The sequence below is a fragment of the Gorilla gorilla genome, chromosome 7 (assembly GCF_029281585.2).
Source record: "Gorilla gorilla gorilla isolate KB3781 chromosome 7, NHGRI_mGorGor1-v2.1_pri, whole genome shotgun sequence".
Lineage (NCBI taxonomy): Eukaryota > Metazoa > Chordata > Mammalia > Primates > Hominidae > Gorilla > Gorilla gorilla.
In genome coordinates, this window is record NC_073231.2 from 66,964,748 (window position 1) to 66,977,616 (window position 12,869).

General features: G+C 37.6%; 1 protein-coding gene across 5 annotated transcripts in view; it reads left to right on the forward strand.

Annotated features, from left to right (window-relative positions):
* ATP6V1H (ATPase H+ transporting V1 subunit H) overlaps window positions 1-12,869 on the forward strand; it is a 134,559-nt gene that overhangs the window by 27,217 nt on the left and 94,473 nt on the right. For 4 of the 5 annotated variants that reach the window (XR_002007114.3, XM_004047006.4, XM_063709287.1 and 1 more), the window contains exons 6-7: window positions 1,493-1,597; window positions 5,004-5,057. Coding sequence is in view for 4 of the 5 variants with exons in the window: in XM_004047006.4 (XP_004047054.3) it covers window positions 1,493-1,597; window positions 5,004-5,057 (159 nt within the window). In the remaining variant the exon portion in view is untranslated. The remainder of the gene's footprint in view (window positions 1-1,492; window positions 1,598-5,003; window positions 5,058-12,869) is intronic. The other variant, XM_004047007.4, reaches the window with a different exon arrangement.

Consider the following 12,869-nt stretch of genomic DNA (forward strand, 5'->3'; position numbering starts at 1 on the left):
TGTTATCTCGCTCCCTCCCTCCCTCCTTCCACATGTATATGTATTCATACAGTATAGTTATATATTGTATTCATATAGTATATTTATATGTTGTGGACATTATGAAATATCTATAAAAAGAGAAATTAAGGAGGACTGATGAAATAAACTGTATTTTAAAGAATACTTTTTAAAAAGCCAGTAATATATTTCCCTCTTTAAAATTGTAGAGGCTTGTTTTCTTCACTGTTTGGTTTAAATGTCCTCCTAATGGTATAGCAACAAAACTGACAAATATATTAAACAGGTATACACTTAGGAAATGGTTCATTATTACTGTGCAGCCAAATCCATGTTAACTTCTTGGTAATTTCATTTACTTTTGGCCAATCTTTCACATTCTGAGGGGGCAGACTCCCATTGGTTTACCATGTGCTGATAAAGAGCTTATGCTAGCTTATGCTCTTGTTCCTTTGTCTTGTGCATGCACTGCTGATGATATTTTCAATCCTTGGGCTCCTAACAGTAATCTTTTTAAGTCAGTTGTCTATTTTGTGACAGTAAGATGAGTTTAAACTAGATAATGTATTTATAAATTCATTTAGCTGGGCATGTGAAAACCTCAGCATGTCACAACCCAATGAGCAAGTAAAGGCGCCCCGTTAGTCCCTATGTTGTAGAATTCCAAATATACCAGAACACTTAAGTGTCTGACATTCTGACCTTGGAAGTGTACCTGTCAGTCTGGTTTGCTGTATTCAAATGTAAGAACAAACATGAGTCTACCAGCACAGGAAATTATTTTGAGGTTAGCTAGTGTAGCCTTTCATTCTCTACTGGGATGAATTATTGCTGAATGATTTGGAGTTTTAAGACAGTGATTTGCTGTCAGTACTGATAGAATATTTATTGAATTGCTTTGTGTGTGGAGAACTAGTACTTTATATTACCTATTTAATTTTAAAAATGGTTAGTTTTATAGCTTGAAGAAAATGGAGAAATCTTTCAGGAGAAAGGACATTTGTTTATGTTGGGAGAGATGACTAATACCTAGGATGTATATTATCCTAAGAAATGGATTTTTAAGTATTAGAACTCCTAAGTGGCTTGGAATGAGTGTGGGAGAGGCTGGCAGTTTGTTGAAGAGATTGCTTAGAATTCTGGCAAGTGGTTTGGTGACAGTCTGCTTCTAAGAAAGATTTTTGTGTTCTGTTTTTTGCTGGTCATATAATGAATTCCAATCTTACTTTTGAAACTCAAAATAATACAGGGAGTGTCAAGAAATTCCTAAGACCCAGCTAATTTGGGTTCACTTTGATGGAAATATTTAAAAATATATTTTTAATGTTTGTTTCAAAATATATTTTAAAAAATGAAATATAAACTATTATTTTTAGAGGGGTTGAGTGTTAAGAAATTGTGTAGCAAAATTGTTACAAATCCTTTTTTTAAGGTATATGATGTGATTTTTTAGAATTAATGTTGCGTTAATGTATTTCTTATTTGTTTTCAGGCAGCAAGAATTATTGCCAAGTTAGCAGCTTGGGGAAAAGAATTGATGGAAGGCAGTGACTTAAATTACTATTTCAATTGGATAAAAACTCAGCTGAGTTCACAGGTAAAAGAAAATTTTTTAAAGTACCTTTGAAAGGAATATAACATCCATGTTCTTTTAAGCTATTTATAGTAAATATGTTAAATTACAAAAATGTTTTATTAAAATAATGCCATTTTGAACTTGACAAGTAAACCAAACTACTCTCAGATATGGTAGTGTGCTTTGCTTTTTCTTTCTTTGACTGGCTTCATTTCAATCCTGTCTGTCTTTTCTGCCACTTGGGGTTTCTTATTCATGCTTTTCAGGGGTCAGGGAGTACCTTTCTTCTAGGTGGCTGCCAAGATGATACAGGCCGGAGAACTGAAAGGACCCACACAGCTCCAAAGAGCACGTGCGTGTGAGGCTTCGATAAAGGAAAACAAACGGTACAGCAGGAGAGAGCGTGTCTCGGGCCGAGAGATTTCCAGGCGCAGCTCCCTTGGCTGCCCCAGGATTGTGAACCACCAAGATTTGTGCGAGAAATCTTGGTTTTTGGAGAGCTCTCTGAAAGTTGCGAGTGAGATCTTTTATGCCCTTTTGGTTACATAACCAGGCTAAGCTGTCTAACCGATTACACTAATAAACTGGTCCTGGGTGCCACCAGGGGCATTTCAAACTGCAAGCAGCATGTTCTAGATCATTATTAGCTAACCTGCTTGTCCTTGTCTGGCCGAGTCCCTCCTGTGCTTCCAGCTGCCTCTGGGTGAGTCTGGAGCTACCTGGTCCAGCTGCGAAAGGACACTGTCCCACACAGTGGCTTGTTCTCACAATTTCACAGTTTCAGGGTGGGATTAGTTAGGCCTAACGAACCTACTGGTCATGTTGGTTGCTTGCAGGCCTTTCTAGCTCTATGTCTTCGTGGAGGAAAATAGCCTGCAGGTGTAATGGCTTGGAAAATGACAAGTTTTCTGTTTTGTCTTCATGTTTCCTCAGAACAGGGCAAAAGATAGGACATGAATGATGGCTCTGTGGAGTGTTAGTTTCAGGCTTACAGGGATGAAGTGTAGGTATGAAGAGGTTTGGTGGGATTGATACTCAGAAGAGGAGAGAACTGAAGGTGGACAGGGGAGGAGGATTCTGGAGATGAAAAGGTAGAAGGGAATGAGATTTTGATGTGAAGGTGACCTAGAGGAGGAATGGGACCAGGAGAAACAATATTATTAGGTTGTTAGATTACAAATGAATGTCTACTTGAAATTTTTTGAAAGTTGCCATTTAGATTTCAAGTGACTTTATTATTTTAATAGATTTTAGTTTGAGGCATAAGAAAGACAACGTATTTTGCTTAGATTTTCTTTTTGTCTTGTTGCCTGCCTTTTTTAGGGGAGCCTAATTGCCGTTTGTATTTGGATAGAGATATTTTAGAGTTTCTTGATCAAAATCTTTTTTATGTTAATAGCATCAATTTTAACTGGTTTGGGGCTCGGTTTTAAAAAGTGTTTTTACAAGAGCCACCATTTTATTGAGTTTGTGAGATATTTCAAAAACAAGCTATTTAAAACATGTAAGAAACATGCTTGTGAAAGTGAGATTTAAAATTTCTAAATGTAGCATATTGGTTGGGATCAGAATGTTAGTTAAATAGGATACACTTCTCCCTTTTTTCCTGCTTTGAAATGATCTCTCCCTTTAAATAAACTTCATTCCAGGCCTGGTGTGGTGGCTTATGCCTGTAATCCTAGCACTTTGGGAGGCCGAGGCAGGCCAATTACTTGAGCCCAGGAGTTTGAGACCAGCCTGGGCAACATAGCAAAACCCTGTCTTTACGAAAAATAGAACAATTAGCCGGGTGTGGTGGTGCACACCTGTAGTTCCAGCTACTCAGCAGGCTGAGGCAGAAGGATCACCTGAGCCTGAGGAGGTTGAGGCTGCAGTGAGCTGTGATCGCGCCACTGCACTCCACCCTGAGTGACAGTATGAGACTCTTGTCTCAAAATACAAAAAAACCCCCACAAGAACAAAACTTGATTCTGGGTAATGTTAGCTTTCAGATATAGTGGTAATAAGGCTCCGTAGCTGAATTCATAAAATGAAAATTGGTAGGGAAGAATGGATGCCGTGGCATGCTACGAGCTTTTTGGGCACTTCTACCTTAGACTTTTCCTCCTAGGAATAACAGATACATTGTGCCTCTCAGGTGACTGTCACTTCTGGAATGATTGACTATGCTTGTAATGATGTCCAACAACTGGGAGGAATATTTCTCTCATCACTAGTGGAAGTAAATATTTCAATGTCTAGAATAGTTTTCATTAGAATTGAACTTTTTATAGATAAATGCTCTTCAAGTATTTTCTGCATCTTTTTAGTGCACTCTTTTTTTTATCACAGAGTCTTTGGCTTTAAGTTGTGGACTTTAAATTGTGCAATGCCTCTGCTTTGCGGGTCCTTCTGCTGCAGGGGACCTCTTCAGGGTACCCAGGCTTAGCCTGGCCTTGCTTCTTAGTCTGTCTACTGCTTCTGCTTGGCTCTTATTGCACTGTCCCTCTTGCTGTGGGCAGGCACTTCTTCATAGCCTTCTATCATGATTAAAATCCAGACTCTTCGTTTTAGAAAGTAACAATTATTTGTGATATTACTTGCTACTTTGCTCAATTGTCGTGCGATAGTGCTACATCTAGAGTGTCTCTTTTTTCTCTGTCACAAGTGTTTTTCTCTCTCACAAAAAGTACCACAATTTCATGATTCTAATAGAAATAAACTTTCAAAAGTCCAAGTTAGCTGCAAGTTTAGATGTTTTGTTCTTTGACCTCATAGTGGCCTTTGAAGCCTTTTTGGGTAGTTTGGAGTGTTGCACTTGGGTTGTGGGGACTCGTGCCTGCACTTCGTAGATAGTAGTTATTGAATAATACAAAGTAAACATTTCCTTTCAGAAGTTCATTATTGCTTTTCTCTTGCACTTTCAGCCTCTGACTTTCTTTAAATTTTCTTTGGTCATTTCTATATGACATTTGAGATTTTGATTGTCATTATAATTCATTAGCTTTGCTGTGGATAACCAAGTCTCATATTGTACCTTCCTGACATCAGGCACCTGTTTTTGAAAGCTTTGCTACAGAATATAGTGTGGATAGTTCAATTTAAGGCAGTCATTTTACTGGAAAAACAATTCAGTAAGTAAATCTTAAGACTTGGAAATTTGCACTAGCTTTACCCATGAAATTTACCTGGAGCTTAGTAGTCAGTTTATTATTGTTCCATTTTTAGCTACTTACTGATTAATATATTATCTGGAAGAGCATAACGATATTTAGAACATTTTATGTCATCCCCTTGCTTTTTATTTAGTAGGATTAGGAATAAAATTATAGGGGAAAAATTATTACATAGAATTAGGGGAAAAATTTGCTTAGCTCCCTTTTGTAAGCTGATACATTAGGATAAAATCAAAACAAAACTAAATAATGAGTTATTTATTTCATAATAGAAACTGCGTGGTAGCGGTGTTGCTGTTGAAACAGGAACAGTCTCTTCAAGTGATGTAAGTATATTCCTTCACTGGCCTCCTAAACATCCCCAAAATAAATTATTTTGAGTCATATACACTTAAAATTTTGAAGGTGTTTACTAGTTCCCCAACTATAAATCCATGGTCACCTCCAGTTAGGTTAATTGTATTATAAACTATATATAAATATTGATGGTCTGTGGAGATCATCTTTTCTGTGGTAGACATAAGACTTGTTCTTTCCCGTTGCTCTTTTTTCCAGGTGACTTTTGTTTCAGACCTGAGAATCAAAGCAAAAATCTGAATTCAGAAGCACAACTGGAGCAAATAATCATAAAGTTTTCTCTTTAAACTTCAGTTATCTGATTAAACTGTCTAATATCTGTCTAATCAAAAGGTGAACAAAAGCGTCAAACATTTGAAAGAAATTCAGTTACTTTTATTTATTTATTTATTTTTTGAGACACAGTCTAGCTCTATCCCCCAGGCTGGAGTGCAGTGGCACAATCTCAGCTCACTGCAACCTCTGCCTCCCGGATTCAAGTGATTCTCCTGCCTCAGCCTCCTGAGTAGCTGGGATTACAGGCATGCGCCACGACACCTGGCTAATTTTTGTATTTTTAGTAGAGATGGAGTTTCGTCATGTTGGCCAGGCTGGTCTTGAACTCCTGGCCTCAAGTAATCTGCCTGCCTCGGTCTCCCAAAGTGCTGGGATTACAGGTGTGAGCCACCACACCTGGCCAAGAAATTGAGTTCCTTGATGGCACTAAAACTGACTGCTGTACTATGAAGCTCAAGGCTTTATGTGGGGCTACATGGTAGCCAGCCCGTTGCTCGACTTTTTTTCTTTTTTGACTAATCTCTTTCCACATTATTTATTTATTTATTTATTTTGAGATGGAATGTCACTCTGTCACCAGGCTAGAGTGCAGTGGTGTGATCTCAGCTCACTGCAACCTCTGCCTCCCAGGTTCAAGTAATTCTCCTGCCTCAGCCTCCTGAGTAGCTGGGACTACAAGCACCCACCACCACACCCAGCTAATTTTTGTATTTTTAGTAGAGATGAGGTTTCACCAAGTTGGCCAGAATGGTGTCGATCTCTTGACCTCGTGATCCGCCTCCAAAGTGCTGGGATTACAGGCATGAGCCACCACGCCAGGCCTTCTTTCCACATTTTTGTAGAGCCAAAAGGCTCTACATAAATACATAAATAATACATAAATAATCTACATAATTAAGATTAATTATGGCTCCCTAAGTTCCTTTCTTGGCTAAAGTTACGTTTTCCATTTGGGAATGGCTGAACTTTGCTGTGCTCTAGGAATAGCTCAGGAATTGGAAGTAAGTTTGGACAAGTTAACGATGTTCATGATGAGAGCCAGTTGATAGAAAGTTATGGAAAACGGAGACAGAAACAGAAGTGTGTCTAGCTTCCTTTGTTGAAAGTATCACTAGGAAACTAGGAAGCATCTTTAGAGGGTAGTTTCTGTAACCTGCCTGCAATAGACCCAAGTGAAGCTCTGTAGGAGCCATTTAATATCCATATTGGTTACTGGTACTCCCATAATCTGAATGAATGTCACGGGTATGTAGGTTCCAAGACCATAGATGGCAGCAAAATCCATTTTGAATCTGGGCTTCTCTTGGAGCATGGGTTGAAGTGTTTGATGACTCATATGTTAGGCCACAAAATGGCTATTAGCCTTCTGAGGTGGAATCAGAACAAGGTATAGAACTAGATGCGCGATCCTGGGGCCATGGTGGGCTGAGGAAATGGTAGGTAAGAAGTCTCGTTTCTCAATCACAAGCAGATGTTTACATTGAGAATCTTTATTTTGCTTAAATTGAGAGTCTTCATTTCATGTGTCTTGAATTTCTACCGGTTTGAAAAATTATTTAGCTTATTTTAGACTTATAAACTTATTTAAGTGGTTGTCAAAGTATTTTAAGTTATTAAAACTTAAATAAGGAAATGTAAACTCTGCTGACATGACATCCTTATTTTGCTATTTTCTGTGCAATGTATTAGAAAAACAAAATTCACTGAATTGGCGGTGTGTTGGTTTAAGTGATTTACCTGGTAGATTCATATACATCCCAAATGGAATTCACGTCAGGAGTGATTGTGAGTTAGGAAAAGATGGCCTTTGGTTTCCTACCTTCTTCCCTTTAGTGTCTCTCAACCCTGAACATATTTTTGGACTCTTCCTGAAGTTCTTACTTTTTTAGATGGCTGTCTACTTGAAAAGCAGACCTCCATGTGTTGAGAGTAGGGTGTCAGCCCTTCCTTTGATTCTTATATTTCCATAGGGGAATCTTAATCTAGCAGCTAATATTCATTGAGCACTTAACTGTGTGCCTGACGCTTACTCATTTTACATTTACATCTCCTTGAATATTTACACTCCCTGTTCAATGTAGGTCATATCATTAGCCATATTTTATGGATGAGTAGTGAGACCAAACAGAAAAACATACCAACATGCCTGAGGTCACACAGAGACTCTGAAGAAATGGATTACTTAGAGAATTACTTGTGAGGCAGCTGAGTTGGAATTGCATCTTTAGGCATTCCTCAAGTTGCATTGCTTACTCAGACTTTTTAAGGTATCAGTATCATATCTTTAAATCATATCTTTTCAGAGTGGAGAAAAGCAGTTTGGTAAACTGCATTACAAATTATTGCCACTTGATGTCAGTATAAAACAAGTTTTACACTGCAAAATGTGAAATAAACATGATTCAACAGTCTTACCTTTTTAAAATGGCCTCAGAAGCATCATTTTAAGTTGTGAGTGGATCATTAAAAACATTTTGTTTTTTTTTTTTTTGAGATGGAGTCTCACTCTATCACCCAGGTTGGAGTGCAGTGGTGTGATCTCAGCTTACTGCAACTTCTGCCTCCCAGGCTGAAGCGATCCTCCAGCCTCAGCCCAACCACCACCACCAACCCCCGACCCCCATCCCGCCAGTAGCTGGGACTACAAGCACAAGCCACCATGCCCCGCTAATTTTTTTTGTATTTTGGTAGAGACAAGGTCTCGCTATGTTGTCCAGGCTGGCCTTGAACTCCTGAGCTCAGGCAATCTACCCACCTTGGCCTTCCAAAGTGTTGGGATTATAGGCGTGAGCCACTGTGCCCAGTGAAACATTTTTATTTAAATGACATTAGATAAGTGGAATTTACTTAAAGTGCATTATTTGTCTTCTCCTAATTGTGAAAATAGACATCAGATTATATGTACTTACTTTAGACTGTCTGAGTTGTTTACTGATTCTTAAACATGAATTGTAAGTCTTCTGAGGAAGGCAGGACAGCGTGGAAGTGGATTGCTGTGCTGATGCCCTGATGAAAGAATACTGTGACTCCTCCACAAACTTTGGAAGATTTAGAAAGAACCTGGGGATTTGTTTCTTTCTCTGTTTTCGTTTTTCCCCTCCCTAGCTTCATTTTTACAGTACGCATAGGCAGGAGAACGATTCAGGAGAGAGCCCACGTGTTTCCGTGTCCTGTTCTCTGTGATTTGTGTTGCAGAATCAGTCTGGAATGAGTAGTTGCTAGATGAATGCTGTGTCACTAGTAGTGACTTAAGTTGCCAGGTCCTTCTTGCTTGTTTCATCCTGCCTTTTGATTTAGTGGAGCAATCCATGTCCAGTAGAAATTTCTGTGATGCTAGAAATGCTCACGATAGCTGTACTGTCCATTGTGGCAGCCCCTAACCATATGTGGTTCTGGAGCCCTTGGAAGTGTTGCCGGTGTGAGTGAGGAAGTAAATTTTCAATTTTATTTCGTTTTAAAAAGAGCCTTATTGAAATATATTTCACATGCTATAAAATGCATCATTTTGCCATTCAGTGATTTTTAATAAATTTACAGAATTGTGCAACCATTATCACAGTCTAACTTCGTAACATTTCAACATCTTAGAAAAACAAACCAACCAACCCTGTACACATTAACAGTCTTCCCCATTCCTGTTCTTGCCTCCAAGCCCTGGCAACCACTAACCTACTTTCTGTCTTGGGATTTGCCTCTTTTGGACATTCCATATAAATGAAATCATACATGGTCTTCTGTGACTGGCTTCCTTCACTTAGCATAATGTTTTCAAGATTCATCCGTGTTTTAGTGTGCAGTAACAGTATTTTAGATTGAGAGAAAAAAGGACTTAGTTTTTTTTTTTTTCTAAGTAGAGATGGGGGTTTCGCCATGTTGGCCAGGCTGGTCTCAAACTCTTGACCTCAGGTAATCTGCCCACCTTGGCCTCCCAAAGTGCTGGGATTACAGGCGTAAGCCACCACACCTGGCCTAGGACTTAGTTTTTTTTTGGCTTTTGACCAGATTCCTTAAATTGTTTTCTGTGGCAGTTCTAATATTCTTGTTAATGGGAGGCTAGTTTCACTGCTTTGGCTTTGTTTTTAATTTAATGCTGTGCTGATGTAATACTTGTCACCCCTTCAGAAGAGGTGGAAGACTTCTTTGCTTTAGTTCTTTACTGATTTGATTATAAGTCCATCAAAAGTGCTGATTAAGTAGCAGAAATCAGTGGGCCACATCAGTTATTCACATACTGCAGGCCTGTTATTAAATTGTAGTCTGCTGTAGCTGGTGAGTTGTGAAGTTTGTGGGGACCTGGAGTAACTCACAGGCAATTACAGACAGTCCCTGACCTGTGATGGTCCAACTTATGATTTTTCAACTTTACAGTTGTGTGAAAAGCATATACATTTGGTAGAAATAGTACATCAAGTATCCATATGACCATTATGATTTTCTCTTTGAGCACAGTATTCAGTAAATTACACGAGCTGTTCAACACTTGATTATAAAATGGGCTTTGTGTTGATTTTTGGAAGGATTGCCTGGAGATATATTCTGAAATGCAAAAGAAAATTAACTGGTAAAGTATTTAAGTATAAGACTTTCTTTTACATGTCATTTTCAAAGTATAGCACTGATAACAATAATAAGCTAACCTAATACTATGTATTTATCAGTTATGTTCTCGGAAGTTGCATACAAAGCAATAATTTATAAAGAAAATCACGTTTTTTTTAGTTATGCTGACAATTTTTTTTCTGTAATAAAGATTCCCACTAGTCATGTAATTGAATTACTGGATTAAGCACATTAGATTGAAAGCAGTACTTTGAAGATTTATAAATTTGTAAACCAATAGTAAAACTATTTTTTTTTGGTAAAACTGTCTTCATTTAGGTATTTTATGACTGTTGACTAGAGGATCTCTTTTAATCAGCCAACTTCAAGAGAATTCTTGGGGTATATATGTATTTTAATTCCTGAATATTGATGATAATAGTATATTTTACAATTGTTTAGTGTTTTATAGAAATTGATTTCAGTGTCATGGCAGTTTTTTTTTATTTTTCCCAGTGGTAGAGATATTATTTTTCTTTTTCTTTGCTAACGAGAAAACAATTTTCGAGAAGTTAAGTGATTTGCCCAACATTATGTGACAAAACTTCTGATTCCTGTTCCAGTTTTCACTCTGTCCTTCTCCCTCTCTATTCCTCTTTTACTTTCTTTTCTCTATTTCTTTTTTTAAATTATGTCATAACTTACATAAAGGAAAATGCACAGATGTTAAATGTTCAGCGAGATAAATGTATACCTCATAATTCCTCCTACTGCCTTCACCTCAACTCGCACAAAGGTTATCATTATTATGACATCTATTACCATAGAGTAGTGTTGTCTGATCTTGAACTCCATTTAATGGAATCATACAGTATAAATTCTTATGTGTCTGAGCTCTCTTGCTTAATATTGTGTCTATGAAATTCATTCATTGCATTTAGCAGTAATTCTTTTTCATTGCAATGTAGTATTTCATTATATGAATATTACTCATTCTCTTGATGGATATTTGGGTTGCTTCTAGTTTTTTGACTCTTGTGAATAATTTTGCTGTGAACATTCTTGTACATATCTTTTGGCAGATGTATACCTTTATGTCTGCAGCACCTAATTTTAGAATAGAATTGCTGATTAATGGGATGTATGTAAATTTAGTTTTAGTGGATCTTGCCTGTTTTTTCAGTTTGTGTGCCCTTCAACAAAGTAGAAAATTCCATTTGTTTCAGTTCTTTACTGACACTTGATATTGTCCTGTGTTTTCTAAGCATCTATATTGAAGCAAAAATCACTCATACACACGTATACAATCACCTTTTAGTTTTAAGAGAAAAGGAAAAGTTTAATAGTCATGAAACATATTAATTACTTTTAGAACTTTGATCAGCATCTTTTCATTTCACTTAAAACTGCTTTCTGGGACTTATTTTAGTCAATTGTATGTTTGAAAAGTTCATCTTTGTGCTTCACTGATACCAACGTGCTGTGCATTTTCACTATGTATCTGTGGAACAGATGCCTTTTACTCCAAGCAGACTTGTTTTCTCAAGTGCGGACAATTCCAGAATGTAGATGAATACTGTCTTTATTCTTTTTCACTTAGTTTGCACTTAAATCCTAGCATTATGAAGATGAATATTGAAAATTTGTAAACATTTTTATAACATTAGTTTTACTTTGTACATACAGTATCATTGATGTTTTTATGTTTCTTTTATTGCCTACTTATTTTGCAGTTCCTCAATTACTGAATTTGTAATTCTGTAGTATATGGATCTCTGAGACCACACTCACCAGGAAGGTGAATACTGTAGTTGCTATTATCTTTGTGTTGTGCCTTTCACTGTAATATAGTAAGAGTTTGCATTTTCAGCAACATTGAAGAATTTATCTAAATGACATTCTCTTAAACGTGTTGAGAAGTGAAAATAGTGTTTTTCTCTGCCATTGAGGTTTGCTGTATAGAAAGTGCATGTTGTAGCAAGTTCTTAGCCCAGAATGCTTGGCACAGTACAAAGAATACTAGCTCAAGCATGAAGAGAGTTGACTTCTAGTGCCAATCTAAGATTAACTTGCTATTTTCTTTTTTTTGAGACAGGGTGTCACTTTGTTGCCCAGGCTGGAGTTCAGTGGTGCTGTCTCTGCTCACTGCAACTTCCACCTCCTGGGTTCAAGCGATTTTCCTGCCTGACCCTCCTGAGTAACTGGGACTACAGGTGCATGCCACCCGCCCAGCTATTTTTTGTATGTTTAGTAGAGACAGGACTTTGCCATATTGGCCAGGCTGGTCTCAAACTTCTGACCTCAAGTGATCTACCCTCCTCGGCCTCCGAAAGTGCTGGGGTTACAGGCGTGAGCCACTGTGCCTGGCCAACTCAGTATTTTCATTTCAGCAAATTATATCACCTTTTTATGTCTTGGATTCCTCTTCTGAAAAAATGAGTATCATAATAATACGGTGTTGGTGTCATAAAAGGAGAAATTTTTATTTCATCTTTAACTTCAATTTAAGTGAAAGACCAGGAAGTAACGCACTCTACTTTGCGTAATTGAAGGCAATAATTTAATCATTTACCAGTGCTGTTTCTCTCTATACTATGAAAGTAATCTCTGGAATGGTATGGCTACTGCCTGATAGTGTGCAATAGGAGAGAGTATGTCAGATTTAGGACCAGCACTTTTTATATGCTCATTTGTAATGGGAATACTGAAGCTATAAATAACAACCAAGAATCCATCCTTGTAGTGTGTTATGTATTTCAACATAGCATGGTGAGTAGCCACAGAAAAGAAACACTTACCCTGAAACAGAATTTTTGTGATGAGAGGAAACTGATGGTAAATGGAAGAGAAGAGGGTGCTCTCTGTTGCCTTTTTATTCATTTGTCTAGAAATCTTGCTTGGTTATCTCTCTAAGCAGGAAAGATGGGATTCCTCTTCTTTAGAAAAAGTTTCTACCTGATGACTTA